The following is a 14,754-nucleotide window of genomic DNA, read 5'->3' as shown; positions in this document are numbered from 1 at the left end:
ATCTCCCAAAAGTTCTTTAAAGCACGCATGAAGAGTAACACACCGGGGTAACCCCCTGCTGAAAGAGCACCACCCCACTCGAGACATCCATGCACGTCATTTATTTAGAATACACAGTAAAAGGAGCCTCGTATAAATTACATCAACAGATAAAAGTGCACATTAAAAGGCTTTTTGACTCTCAGCTTATATTAATTTACTAAAAAATAAATTAAACATTGCATGTCACTGACCTCAACAGGACAACAAAGCAAGTTTAAACCTCACTGGCTTAATGACCGGCTGTAGTTGTGCTACTGGGAGTTGTGCCATCATTAGGACTTTACAGTCGCCAACATCTCAAATGTTTGATCCAGCATGTGTCCAGATGGGCTGTGTGGTAATGTAGATCATGTTTGTTCATAAATCTCAATCTCACTCTAACGCCAGGCTATTAGACGTCATTCAGTGTCTGGCAAACAAGGCGGGTGAGGTAGATCTACTCCTTTCTGGAATCTGGTCTTGGGCACATAAGCATCCACATCACTGTTATACGGTAGTGGCCATTCTCACGGGGACGGTCCCTAATGGCAATGTTCCAGCTCGCTCTGACAAAGTCTGAAAAACAAACATTTCAAAAGTTAACAAGTGTTTAAAAAAATGTAAATATCATGTTTTATTGATATTTATCTCGGTGAAAACCACAAAATCCACAGCAGGGCTGGAAAGGGCCATATTAAAAGATCTCAGCAAGTGTTTGGGCCAGATGTGCTTTTATTTCATTTTTACTTGGCATTTTGCTTTTTGTTTATTTTAAATATGCCAAAACTGCAAAAGCAAAATAAGCATTGAATACATATTCAAATATGGGGGGGGGGGGGGGGGGGGGGGGGGGGGGGGGGGGGTTTGCAGGGAGGCACACACAGATGTTGCTTGCTAACTGTTAACCCCAAGAGACTGGCTTAACCTTCTTTCCTCTACAGTGTTTTGCATGTTGCATTCTTTTACATTTACTTGCATACTGATACCAGAAATAACAAAACTAATACCTCAACCTTTTGGTAGTAGTGGTGGTGGTAGTAGTAGTAGTAGTAGTAGTAGTATTTTAAGTCAATACAGCCATAATGCATGTAAAAATATCAGGTGTTTATTAAATCACAATTGGCCAGTGTGGGTCCTACTTTAGCAGCTGTAGCCAGTCAGCAGCCTGTCCATGTTGTCCTCCCTCATACATTTTTATATAATTTTATAATACATTGCATGAACTAGTAGTGCAGTAGGCCATGTAGGAGGAGGAGAACAGGGTGAAGGGACACCGTGGGTTCACCCCAACACCACATGGGCAATATAAACGTATAGGAGGTGAACGGAGTGAAATTTTATGTTATTTTATGTTCTTTACAGAAAATGAGCAAAGGCCAAGAATCTGAGGTTAAAATATTAATCATATTTTTTTTTTATCTTGGTAAACATTGACAGAGTCCCAAAGATCCCACCAAGCAGATGAATCTGTAAATCACCCACTACTACACAGGAGCACCTAAACATTCACAGTTCAGCACGGTGCTTAAAATACACAAGCAGTCATAAAGGAAGCCAAATGAGGGAAAAGGCTGAAATACAAAACCTGGAGCTGGTGGAGATCGTAGTCGGGCGGCAGTTTAAGCCCGTGGAGCAGTAGTTTGTTTGGTGTGGTCAGATCTGGCTGTTTGTTCACAGCCTGTTGGGAGAGCAAATGACAGCCAATACTTAAACCATACACAGGACACATGAAGGGTCACCACATCTCTTCAAACTGCCACATGCAAAGCATCGCTGGGCACCTTGGGTTGCATGGAGAAGAGCGCTAAATGCTATTTCTCTTATGCCAGCTAACAGACTAGCATTGCATGGAGTGAGTGGGGGAGAGTGAGGACCACTGAACCCACCCAGAGACAGATTTGTAAAAATCCTAAACCATTTTTTAAAAACATTTTAACGTTAAAACGAATCTACTTCTCTGCCTGATCAGGACCGTGTGGTGGTTTCAGATCAGTGGCGTAGCCACACCAACATTAGCAACTCCTGCTTTATTAAGCTTTTATTTTCTGGCAGAAATCGGATTTTGAGTCTAAGATCTCAGATTATGGAGATTAAGCTCAGTAGACTGAGCAGTAATGGAGGTGGTGAGTGGGAGTAGGAGACGTGGTAGGAACCTGGCCAAACAGCCTTAGCTTTTGCTAAAGTGGCTAGATGGCTATGAGTGACGCATCACTCAAGGTGAGCATTTCTAAGCCCAGCTAAGATATTTTTATTTATTTATTTATTTTATTTTTTTTTTTTTTAAATCAAGCGGTGTGTTAGTGACTTTACTGCAGTTTAGCTGTGTTTTTAATTCTAACTCCATTATATTGCTAATAACTAGTGGATCAGGCTTAGAGATTTGGTTTAGGTGGGCGGAGCCAAGGTGCCACTATGAATTCTCAACATCAGCATTGTCCAATATGATCCCACCCAACACAAATCCAACCAAAAACACAGGAGTGTTAAACCTCTCCAGCTGAGCAGCATTTCTTTATTTGGCAGTCAATAATACATTAATGTATGATGCTATAGCTAAAAACATTAGCAAACCAGGTTGGCATCCCCTTTAAGGCCTGATTCACTCATACTGTACGTTTCACTGAGGTGAGAAAGTCTTGCTTTTCATTGCGGCGCTCATGTTAATTGGTCAGCGCTTTCACTCAGACTGCACATGCGAAGTCGCAGTGCGTCTCGTCTAGCGCAGTATTTTAGAGAATAGAGCCTTCACCAAATTTCCGTGCAACATGCACACAGCAAAATCCACTGGAACGGTTTTAGCTGAAAACTGTGGAGCCTCTCGACTTGCAGTGAGACCAGGGCGTCACCTGAAACGGCATCTGCATATGTGGTGCACATGTAAAGGCTAACGGCTAACAGTTAACCCCAAGAGACTGGCTTTTCCTTGCACGCTTTTCCCCAGGTAACTAATTAATTCATTATAATCTGTCACTCATTTGAAAATACTGGATTACATTATCTCAGGATGCAACTTGTTGCGTAAGAGGTGAAGGGAATCGACATGTTTTGCACTGTTTGTATATTGCAATTATTTGCCTTTACTTGCAAACTGATAACGGTATTGACAACTAATTCCTTTAAACAATTTCAAGCAGATGAACTGGTATATCGCCCACTACTACATAAAATAGATCTTTGCACAGGCCACATTTTCTGAGTGAATTTCATCTTCAAAATTTAAATTTTATTTCAAATTATGATCAAATACTAGTTAAACATTCTGCTGTAAACAGATTTCCCAGATTGGTCTACCAGTCTTGAAGTGTTTTGATATGATCACAAGTCAGAATGCTGCTGAGGATAAACAAACATACCGTGTACATTAATAAGTGATATTTCTATAGAGCAGAGTGACTGTGACCATATATCCATCAGGATAAAGGAACGTCTGTCTGACTTTCTTGCTGCACATGCACTGTATGTATGAAGGGCCAGTGCGTTCGAGCTGTAGCGCTCACGCTGCTGCATCAGTCACGCCACCCAGAGGTAGACGGTGTTAATTAGGCCTAAGAAAAGCTGAGTTAGCTTTCATTATTTAATTAGCATTTTTGTGCAAAAAAATTACTCACTTTTTCCCCTGCTCTAGATACAGGATACCTGGGATTTCGATCTGTAGAAAGATGAGACAAACTTGTAAAAAGCGCGCACACAGAGATGGATGGATGGATGGATGGATGGATGGATGGATGGATGGATGGATGCTGTAGGAAGAGAACCTCAATTTTTGATTTTTGACCATTTCAAAATGCCAGTTACTCTTTTACGTTGTGTGAAAATTTCATGATGGATGGACTAAAAATGAGACAAATTAATTCAGGTGTTCTAGTCACTTCCATGGCCACAGGTGTATAAAGCCGAGCCCCTCGGCCTGCAGACTGCTTCTACAGACATTAGTGAAAGAATGGGTCGCTCTCAGGAGCTCAGTGAGTTCCAGCGTGCTGCCGTGATCGGACGCCACCTGTGCAGCAAGTCCAGTCGTGAAATTTCCTCACTACTAAATATTCCACAGTCAACTGTCAGTGGGATTATAACAAAGTGGAAGCGACTGGGAACGACAGCAACTCAGCCACGAAGTGGTCGGCCACGTAAAATGACAGTGGTCAGCGGATGCTGAGGGGCATAGTGCGCAGAGGTCACCGACTTTCTGCAGAGTCAATCACTACAGACCTCCAAACTTCATGTGGCCTTCAGATCAGCTCAAGAACAGCGTAGAGAGCTTCATGGAATGGGTTTCCATGGCCGAGCAGCTGCATCCAAGCCTTACATCACCAAGCGCAGTGCAAAGCGTGGAATGCAGTGGTGTAAAGCACCGCCACTGGACTCTAGAGCAGTGGAGACGTGTTCTCTGGAGTGACCAATCACACTTCCATCCATCCATCCATCCATTTTCTAAGCCGCTTCTCCGTCAGGGTCGCGGGGGGGAGCTGGAGCCTATCCCAGCAGTCTTTGGGCGGAAGGCAGGATACACCCTGGACAGGTCCAATCACACTTCTCCATCTGGAAATCCGATGGAAGAGTCTGGGTTTGGCGGTTGCCAGGAGACGGTACTTGTCTGACTGCATTGTGCCGAGTGTAAAGTTTGGTGGAGGGGGGATCATGGTGTGGGGGTGTTTTTCAGGAGTTGGGCTCGACCCCTTAGTTCCAGTGAAAGGAACTCTTAAAGCTTCAGCACCAAGAGATTTTGGACAATTTCATGCTCCCAACTTTGTGGGAACAGTTTGGGGACGGCCCCTTCCTGCTCCAACATGACTGACCACCAGTGCACAAAGCAGGTCCATAAAGACGTGGATGAGCCAGTTTGGTGTGGAAGAACTTGACTGGCCTGCACAGAGTCCTGACCTCAACCCCATAGAACACCTTTGGGATGAATTAGAGTGGAGACTGTGAGCCAGACCTTCTCGTCCAACATCAGCGTCTGACCTCACAAATGCTGGAAGTATGGTCAAAAATTCCCATAAACACTCCTAACCCTTGTGGAAAGCCTTCCCAGAAGAGGTGAAGCTGTTATAGCTGCAAAGGGTGGGCCAACATCACATTAAACCCTATGGATTAAGAATGGGACGTCACTCAAGTTCATATGCGTGAGAAGCCAGTCAACCGAATACTTCTGGAAATGGGTGTAATTTCTCCACTGGCTCCTCATGAAGCTGCCTGAGAGAACAATCAAGTGTGTGTAAAGCTGTATTATCTATTTATTTGTGTGTGTGTGTGTGTGTGTGTGTGTGACTTTGATGGTTCTGAGTTCACTATTGTGCTAAAATCTGAAAAACAGAAGGGTTTTCTTCCTATGAGTAGAGATTTGATGGGTAAGGTGGGTAAGAGACACTGCATACCTTTCTTTTTATGACAGAAGTAACACAGAGCGATGAGGCCCAGGAGAAAGATCAGCAGCAGGAAGCCGCAGGGAATTCCAGCAGCTAAACCTGCAATAGCGGATCCGCTCAAGCCTATAGAACAGACAAATACACAGAGCGTTAGTTATATACTATATACTTTATTTCTAGCTCACAAGCTCTGCTGGCCGTAGGATACGCTTCTCCACTCACCACGTTTGAGACGACTCAGAATAATATAGGATAGAATTAAAGTTGTGCAGCTCTTGTGATCAGAAAACTGTACATTTACATTAAAGCCCTATTTATAAGGGCATTGTCTTTATCAACTCCTTCTCTAGAACCACTTTCTTTACTAAAGAACCCCCTGAAGCGCATTTTTAAAGAGTGGTTCTATGTAGAACATTTCTCCAGCACTTTCTCCATCAATCTGAAGAACTCCTTCATGATGCAGTGAACCCTTTAATCATGCAAAGGGTTCTTTGAGTGTTTTATAGCGCTATATAGAACCATTTTCTTTACTAAAGAACCACCTTTTTTCAAGAGTGTAATAAAGCCAGAGGTTCTATTTAGAACTGAGTTCTGTACAGAACCACTTCATGCTTCTAATAATAGAAGAACCTTTTTTGGTTTTATTTATATAGATAGAACCCCTTTAGATAGAATTTTTTTTATTTAATTTACCGGCATTTTGGCTGACGCTTTTATCCAGAGCGACTTACAATTTGATCATTTTACACAATTGGTCTGACTGCATGTCTTTTGGACTGTGGGAGGAAACCGGAGAACCCGGAGGAACCCACACAGACACGGGGAGAACATGCAGACTTCACACAGAGAGGACCCCGGTCGCCCGGGCGGGGAATCGAACCCAGGCCCTCCTCACTGTGAGGCGACAGCGCTACCCACCACGCCACCGTGCTGCTAAGAGTGCAAAAAAACACCCTCCACTGTACCAAGAGTCCTTGGGCAAGACTCCCAACACTGTCTTCACCTCCCTGTGTAAAATGATCCAAGTGTAAGTCGCCAAATGCTGTAAATGTTTTTTACGCTCTTTTCCTTCATAAAAAGCACTAGTCCACCTTAAATAGTCCAGCAGTTCTGATGCCCAAAGTGCCAGAATGTAACTGCGGCTCCGTTTAAGGTGGAATGGGAAAATTAGAACGAGAATCTGGAGAATCTCTGACTTCAGCTTCATATCACTGAAGAATTAGGGGGGGTGATAATAAATAACTGCCCCCCTCTTTGAAGGCGTCTGATCCCTAAATGTAACTAAAGCCCAGCAGTGAGGAGCTGAACTTTCCCCTCCTCTGCTGTCCCTGCAGACGGGCAGGGTCGCCTACAGAGCGGCGCTAGTAGCTGTTAATGAAGTGATGCTCTTTTATTAGAGGGTCTCATTTCAGAGGGAAGATCTCAACCACTGCCCTGTAGCTCAGGAACAAGGGGCCAGGTGACACTCAAACAAGGGGTAGGAGCAAAAACAAGAAATAGGACTGGGCCAAAATTTGCCAAAACTACAACAGACTAAATTAGGTGAAGATAAATGTTAAACCCCTGTTACCTGCTGTCCCCAGTGTACAGTAGGTTTTTTAAAACTGTCCATTCACTTGATCTAGACACCTGGAACCTTTTTTTGTGGTGCTGAGCCATAGATCATTGTTAGTTAGGGGGTGGGAGCACACATTACGTTGCAGTGCCTGCTGAGAACTGCGGCGCATCTCATGGTGAACTGGGCCAATATTAATAGATCCTTATAGAGCCGCAAAGGATCGTACCATGGGCCTAATTGGGCCTGCAGGCCTTGAGTTTGGCATATGAGATGAACCAGGTATTGGATGATAACTACAAATTATACTGGAAAGGTTTGGAAATGGTTAAACCAACAGATGGGCTATACAAGTATTCTAAACCTTCTAAACGTGTTTCTAATAAAAAGGCCAGCTTTAAGTTACAGAACAGGTGACGCCACAAAAACACCTGAATAAAAACATGACGCCTCTCCATTTACTGTCTGAATCAGCACTGAAAAGACCTCAACCAGCTCGGTGTTTACAAGCACAACAGAAACGGCATCATCTCCGCTGCCTCAGCACATCAACAGTGAGAAACAGGGCAGCACCATCTAGCATTTCACGACTATGATCAGAAAATATCACTGAAAGCTGATTTATATACACTGCCATTCAAATTCTCAAGGGCTACACATTTATAATGCATTATAACATCTAATGAATGTTGACAGATGCTCATAGACATGGTGTTCATAGAAAGTGTTGGTGAAATTTCTTCTTAAAACCCACTTGCACTGTTTTTTGCGAAGATCCTGATCCTGACAAGTATTTTTTCTTATTTTTTAGGATTTATTCTACAGAAAAAACTCAAAGTTTTAGTGAATGAGGCCCAACGTTCCTGAACTGCTGGAGTATTTTTGGATGCTTATGCTTATACCGACGCATGACTGCATCACCTGTTTAAAATGGTTTTTTAAATGTTTATTTAAAAAACATTTTTGGAATGTGAACAGGCATCAATTTCAGAACAAGCAAATATTGTGAAATACAAATAATTGTATTTTTTGTATATTTTCAATATTTGGGCAATCCGTTTCAATTTTTACCCAGTCCTACCTCGAACGTCTATGGTGATGTTCCTCTCAAGACGGTTGTTGGTCTTCTTATTAACTAACACACACGTGTAAATCCCACCTTGGCTTGGCTGCACATCAGTCAGATGGAGCATTCCAGTAGAGGAGGTAGGAAGAGCATGTCCATTAAAAACCCAGGAGGCCGAGGGGGCAGGTACCCCTTCAGCTCGGCAGGACAGCGAAAGAGTCTCTCCGGAAACAAAGGCCACTTTTGTTGGACTGGCCTCCAGAACCGGCTGATCTGGCCCATCTAAAAGCAGCCAAAGGGGAAGGCAATGAGAGCACCTGGAATGACTTACTGTTGAAAAGAGTACTTTTACCAGGACATGCTAGAGTGGCTAAAGATGAATGAACACTAGTAGGGGTTGTTAGCATTAAGCTAATATCAAGTGGTCCCTACTGGACTCTCTTCAATGTCCCCTCCTGGTGAACGTATTCCTTTGAACATATGCTATGTGTCAACAGGTGAAAGAGAATTGGTCTTAAAACAAGGTAAAAGTCACATGGTGAGGTATTTGGAGTATTATAAGCATTACACAACCGATGATACTCATATGAACCTGCCTGGTGTGCGTTGGAGGGAGGAACTTTTCAAAGACTACAGCAGTGTCTGTGGTTACGTGCAACGACTTGCCAATCTGATTGAATACAGTCGGATTACAGATTCACACTGAGGTGTTTATTCTCACTCTATTCAACAATCTGGTGGAAAATCTTCGTTTGTGCTCACTACGAGGAATCTGATCCAAAATTATGTGCATGTGTAGAGAACCCCTTAGTGTAGATGTTACCATGACAACCAGCATCCCGTGAGTCCAGTCAGAGTGAGATGAGCAGCAGTGAGCAGTGATTGTGTTTTAACTGCTTTAAAATGACGTCAGACTCAGGAAAACGTCCTTCACACGTCCTTATTAAAGAAGGCCGAGAGGAAGACGTCGTGCTCTGAGACGCATAAGCTGGACGTCCGTCCCACCGCCGTCTTTTAAAGATCAGAGCATGAACTTCGTCTCCTCTGCAGACCAGTTTCTGCTCCGCCGTGTCGAACGGTATAAACTCTCACTGTGATGCGACGCTCATGCAGAACGGACTTAAACTTTCCGATAGGGAATGTAATCGGATACCGGCGTTTACACGGATATTATTCTTCTATTTAACTGATTATTTACTTGTTCAATACAGATGGAAATTGTATTCTGAACTGCCTCAATCAGACTAGCCCCCGACTGAGGTGTTTACATGGACATATTCTATTCCAATTGACTGAGCAGTCGGATTATTAATTAGAATTCGGAAACATTAGCTTACAGCATTTGTACACAGTGGAATTGGACCTTTTTGCTTTTAACCCATCCGTGCCGTGAACCACTCACAAACACGCACACTAGTGAACACACACACACACACACACACACACACTAGAGGGGCAGAAAGCACACTTGCCCAGAGCGGTGGGGGAGCAGTTGGGGGTTAGGTATCTTTCTCAAGGGCACTTCATCATGTACTGTCAGCCAAGGGGATCAAACCGGCGACCTTCCGGTCACAAGGCTGGTTTTCTGACCTCCAGCCGACGACTGCCCACATAATGAATATCAGGCTGCATGTAAACGTGGCTAGTGTGCTGATCAAATACATTTGAGGTATAACTGGAGTAATTATGTCCAAACAGTGTGTAGTGTAGTGTGGTAGCTTTCCAAGGCTAAAGCTGGAGACCCCTGATGTGAAGTCAAAAATGACCAAACGGACACTTACACAGCACTGTGATGTTTCTCTGCTGTGTTGCTGTGCTGAAAGGGTTGGTGAGGACCACCTCGTATTGGCCTGTGTCGTTGCGGCTCGGTTTCTGGATGGTCAGACTCTTCTCTGTTATTGAGTACTGAGGGCCTTGCACCACTGCCAAGCTGTTAAAGTACCACTGTGATGCTGTGGCCTGTCCTTGCTTGGAGCTGTAAGACAGGGTAAATGGTGGTCCTCCCTCAACAGCATCCTGCAGACCCGTGTTTAAAGAAACGTCCATGATGCTCTCTGTGAAGGCAGAGGATGAAAGGAAGTCGGCATTAGACCTAAGGGTCAGTGAATTGGCCATTTTACTGGATATCTCAGACAGACACCACTGAACATCAAAATCTATAGGCCTCTGTGCTTCAAGCTCTGTAAATGATTGGCTGCCAATGTTGATTTAGTCGGCGACGATGTTGAGGAGACGGAAACAGGTTACCAATCCCCTGTAGAAGGTTCAGTGGCATCGTTCCTATTAGGAAAAAGGTAGTGATGAAATTCTGGTGTATTCTGAGACCGAAATACAGGAGCAATTACTGTACAATTACTTAGTTCAACAACTGCAAGTCACGTCCAATAAAACTGCTGCTTACAGTATCAAGGTGAATGAAAATCGCCAGACCTTTTCTTTTCAGGCTTTTCTTCAACAATTATTGTAAATAAAGGCCAAGCTAAAAACTTTGCGCATCATTTTGCTCGACTGGCTCCACAATCGCACAAGCAAAGGAAAACTATCCCATATAAAGTGACTTCACCTATTTGCTTAATGATTTGTTGTTAAGAACATTTGAAGGCTTAATATTTCACCCTTTTGGGTTTGGCCCTGCAGTGTGTTACAAGAAATCTCTCCAGTCTCTTTTTTTATTAGTAAAAAAACAGGTTTTGGGCATTAGGACACAAGCAGTGCTGCTTCGCTGGTCAGCTGTCCAGCTCACTGGGTCAATAAAGCAGTTTGAAAATTTTTCGATATAAAAAATATATACCCTATTTTATAGAACCCTTGAAGAACCCTCTTCTGAAGAGTGTATACTGTGTCTGAATCCTGGCTCCAGCTACTACACAATTTTCCAAAATTTTCACTCACCGTACACCAAAAGCGTGAAGTCCACTGAGGCCCCACGGGCCCCGACCTTCGTCACCATCACGGTGTAAGTTCCGTTGTAGCTGAGTGGAACGTCCCAGAACACAAGAGAACCGCTCTGGTCTACTGATAAAACCCCCTGGGATGCAGAAGCCACGACAGGAGGAGTGGTAGAGCCCAAAATCCACGTGGCTAAGGTTAGCGCCCCGTTGGCCCATGATACAAGGGGTGCACTAACTCCGCTGATGGACACACCGAGTGTCACGTTTTGGCCGACAAAAGCGTTGATCAGCGTCGGTCCAGTGGGCAAGACGACCAGAGCGCAATCACGGCCTGTGGACAGAAAAGAAGAGCAGCCTATGATGTTTGATGTACAGTAGTACAATAATAGCAAGCAACAAACCAAGCTTTTAAATTTGGAATTTTTGTCTGAAAACAGCCCATAATTTATGCAGTGTTATGGTAATTAGGGATACAGTTGTATGCAAATGTTTGCACACCCCTGGTGAAATGACGTTTGGTGGAATTTTCTAAGTGAAAATAAGTGAAAACATCCTCTACACAGAACTCACTGTACTGCAGAATTATTCTTTATTGGGGAAAAAACGGGGCATATTTTATAGATGACACCCCCCCCCACAATATGTTAAACTACTTCATGTTTAACTGTATTAGTGAAAAAAGCAAAACGCAAATACATTGTGCAGTGTGCGAACTGCAGAATGATGATGTATTTAAGTTTGTCCCTTTGTAGTAAATGAGTTAACTCATCTTCACTTACAAAAAGTTCATCTTTTTTTTTTTTTTTTTTTTTTTTTTTTTCCTTTTTTTACATTCGGACCCTGATGCATAAACATGAACCCAGTACAGGACACGGGGCTGCCTGGATTAGCCTTACAATAGAAATGTAGTAGAATTAATAAAATGCAGAGATTTTAGCTCAAAAACCCTCACACACATCTTCTAACCCGCTTCTCCTTCTGGGGCACGGGGGGTGCTGGAGCCTATCCCAGCAGTCATTGGGCGGAAGGCAGGATACACCCTGGACAGGTCGCCAGTCCATCGCAGGGCAGACAGACAGACACAGACAGTCACTCACAAACTCACACCCAGGGGCAATTTAGCACGTCCAGTTGGCCTGACAGCATGTCTTTGGACTGTGGGAGGAAACCGGAGAGCCCGGAGGAAACCCACGCAGACACGGAGAGAACATGCAGACTCCACACAGAGAGGACCCCGGTCACCTGGCCGGGGAATCGAACCCAGGCCCTCCTCGCTGTGAGGCGACAGCGCCACCCACCACACCACCGCTCAAAAACCCAGCGTCACCTAAACATCCTGCTCCTCTGTAGCGCAATAAATACATCAAACTGTATCGATTTAAAATGTCAAACTAAACTAAAAGCAATCTGCCAATAACGACATCACTGTTTCCCTAATTTTAATGGATTGGAATATTAGAACTGATGCAGCTGAATCACCACCTCCGGATGCATCAGTGTATTTTTACTGTTTCCCACATTTCCTGCATGTAGGATCAGAGTCCGTACAAGACTAACTGGTTTTCTGTACATAACAACTAATACAGTACAGCAGCCTGTATAGAGTATCTTCACGGGGTCAATGTCACTGTTACTGACGGGGAATTCCACTGAATCCCAAATACAGTGGTTGAACTCTAAAGTCATTCAGAGTGGTTTGATGTGAAATGGTTCATTGAAGGAACCATCTCAGATGTCTTTAAAGTGGAGGTGGTGATGGGAACCAGGGGTCTCCATGACTACAACACAGATATAGGTATTTTATTTACCATCCAGAACCACCAGAGGACCATCATCTGCCTCTCTGCCAAACATGGATTTAATCAAAACATGTTTTAGGTCAAAACTTTCTCAAAAACAGTGTCTCATTGACACGGGCCAATACGAGGTGGTCCTCACCAACCCTTTCAGCACAGCGCGGGGTCTCCTCAGTATTCAGCATCATTTCAAGTAAATCTTTGAGAGGGAACTTTTAGGCATTTAACTCCTCAGACGTCTGGTTCCACTCACCACCACTGGCAAGTTTCTCTAGAAAGTCTGTGTGTGTGTGTGTGTGTGTGTGTGTGTGTGTGTGTGTGTGTGTGTGTATGAAATGACACAAGTAGGTTCATTGACCATTGTTCAAGCTAAAAATTGGCATTGTATACGTCTCCTGCTTCCCATCACTTCCATTGTTAATAAACCCAACCTGGTTTCTCTGCAGCGGAACATTTCACATCAAACCCCTCTGAAAGACTTTTTCCAGCTCAGCCACTGACTGACACTTTTTTTGGAAAATCTGTGAAATTCCCCTTTTAAATGAGCAACTGTTACATGGCATGAAGTGCAGATTCATTTGGAAGGTACATAAAGTTCTATTACATCTAACCCCTTAAATACACTGGCACAGAGCTTCAAGGAGGGTGCAGATATAAGAGGTTCTAGCTAACAAAGCTTTAAACGGAGCAGGTGAAACTCTTACCTGTTATGCAGCAAATGAGGACAACAGCCAGTCTGGTCCACTTACAGGGACTGCGATACATGACGAGAGCGCTGCTAGTCCACCTTACAAAGTGAGAGGACGTCGACCCAAGCCCTCTCAGCTTTCCGCAGTTCTGAAAACTTTTGGCAATGAGAAACAAGCCCCGCCCCTTTGCTCTCATTGGTCAGTTCTAGCATGACTGCTCAGGTCCTGTTTCACTTGAGTTGTTCATCAGGTAACTCATGAATCATCAGTTTCACGGATTAATGACGGGTACATTGTTTTCATGCTCGGTGAAATGAGCACACGTGGCCAGAGACCCTCCCTCCCTCCCTCTGGGGCAGAGGGTGCAGAGACTGAGTGAGTGAATGGGAGGAAACGCCCGAGTACAGAGCCCCGCCGGTGACATCCTGTATGAATAAAAATAATGCGTGGCCACGACTTGGTAAGCCGTGATCTCATTCCCACGCCTTACTAAGTTGTGGCCACGCATTAGGATCTCGTTCCCACACGTTAATAAGACGTGGCCATTTATACAGGATGTCACCAGCGGGGCTCCGTCATTTTGTGATCGTAGTATAACCATTAGACTGTTCTAGCGCTCGACCCCAACATGTTCTCTATGATATGTACCGAACTGTAGCGGCTAATATGACAAAAAGAGAGAGGAGGTGTAGCAGCAGAGGAGAACTCTGTGCAGGCCAGTCAAGTTCTTCCACACCAAACTGGCTCATCCGTGTCTTTATGGACCTGCTTTGTGCACTGGTGGGCAGTCATGTTGGAGCAGGAAGGGGCCGTCCCCAAACTGTTCCCACAAAGTTGGGAGCATGAAATTGTCCAAAATCTCTTGGTGCTGAAGCTTTAAGAGTTCCTTTCACTGGAACTAAGGGGCCGAGCCCAAGTCCTGAAAAACACCCCCACACCATGATCCCCCCTCCACCAAACTTTACACTCGGCAAAATGCAGTCAGACAAGTACCGTCTCCTGGCAACCACCAAACCCAGACTCGTCCATCGGATTTCCAGATGCTTCTCCAATGCTTTGCATTGCGCTTGGTGATGTAAGGCTTGGATGCAGCTGCTCGGCCATGGAAACCCATTCCATGAAGCTCTCTATGCTGTTCTTGAGCTGATCTGAAGGCCACATGAAGTTTGGAGGTCTGTAGTGATTGACTCTGCAGAAAGTCGGTGACCTCTGCGCTCTATGCCCCTCAGCATCCGCTGACCGCTCTGTCATTTTACGTGGCCGACCACTTCGTGGCTGAGCTGCTGTCGTGTATCTGTTAGCATCTCTGAATGCTGTTAAGTTTAGCTACAGCAGTGGCAGAAACACTTCTTTGCAGTGCAAATACACGCAGA

At 44.3% G+C, this 14,754-nt stretch overlaps 1 protein-coding gene across 1 annotated transcript; it reads right to left on the bottom strand.

The window, feature by feature from the left end:
- Positions 1–86: 86 nt before the first annotated feature.
- vsig10l (V-set and immunoglobulin domain containing 10 like) lies at positions 87–13,522 on the bottom strand. Its single transcript, XM_037534204.1, has 8 exons — positions 13,397–13,522; positions 10,898–11,227; positions 9,787–10,059; positions 8,021–8,287; positions 5,394–5,507; positions 3,630–3,670; positions 1,607–1,699; positions 87–597 (listed from the first exon to the last, which is right to left on the bottom strand). Exons 1-8 carry the CDS (start codon positions 13,455–13,457, stop codon positions 529–531), a joined length of 1,248 nt encoding a protein of 415 aa, XP_037390101.1. The 5' UTR covers positions 13,458–13,522; the 3' UTR covers positions 87–528.
- Between the last annotated feature and the right edge of the window lie 1,232 nt (positions 13,523–14,754).

The sequence above is a fragment of the Pygocentrus nattereri genome, chromosome 24, assembly GCF_015220715.1.
Source record: "Pygocentrus nattereri isolate fPygNat1 chromosome 24, fPygNat1.pri, whole genome shotgun sequence".
Classification (NCBI taxonomy): domain Eukaryota; kingdom Metazoa; phylum Chordata; class Actinopteri; order Characiformes; family Serrasalmidae; genus Pygocentrus; species Pygocentrus nattereri.
The sequence above is the reverse complement of the archived record's forward strand: the minus strand, read 5'-3'. Positions and strand labels throughout refer to the sequence as shown.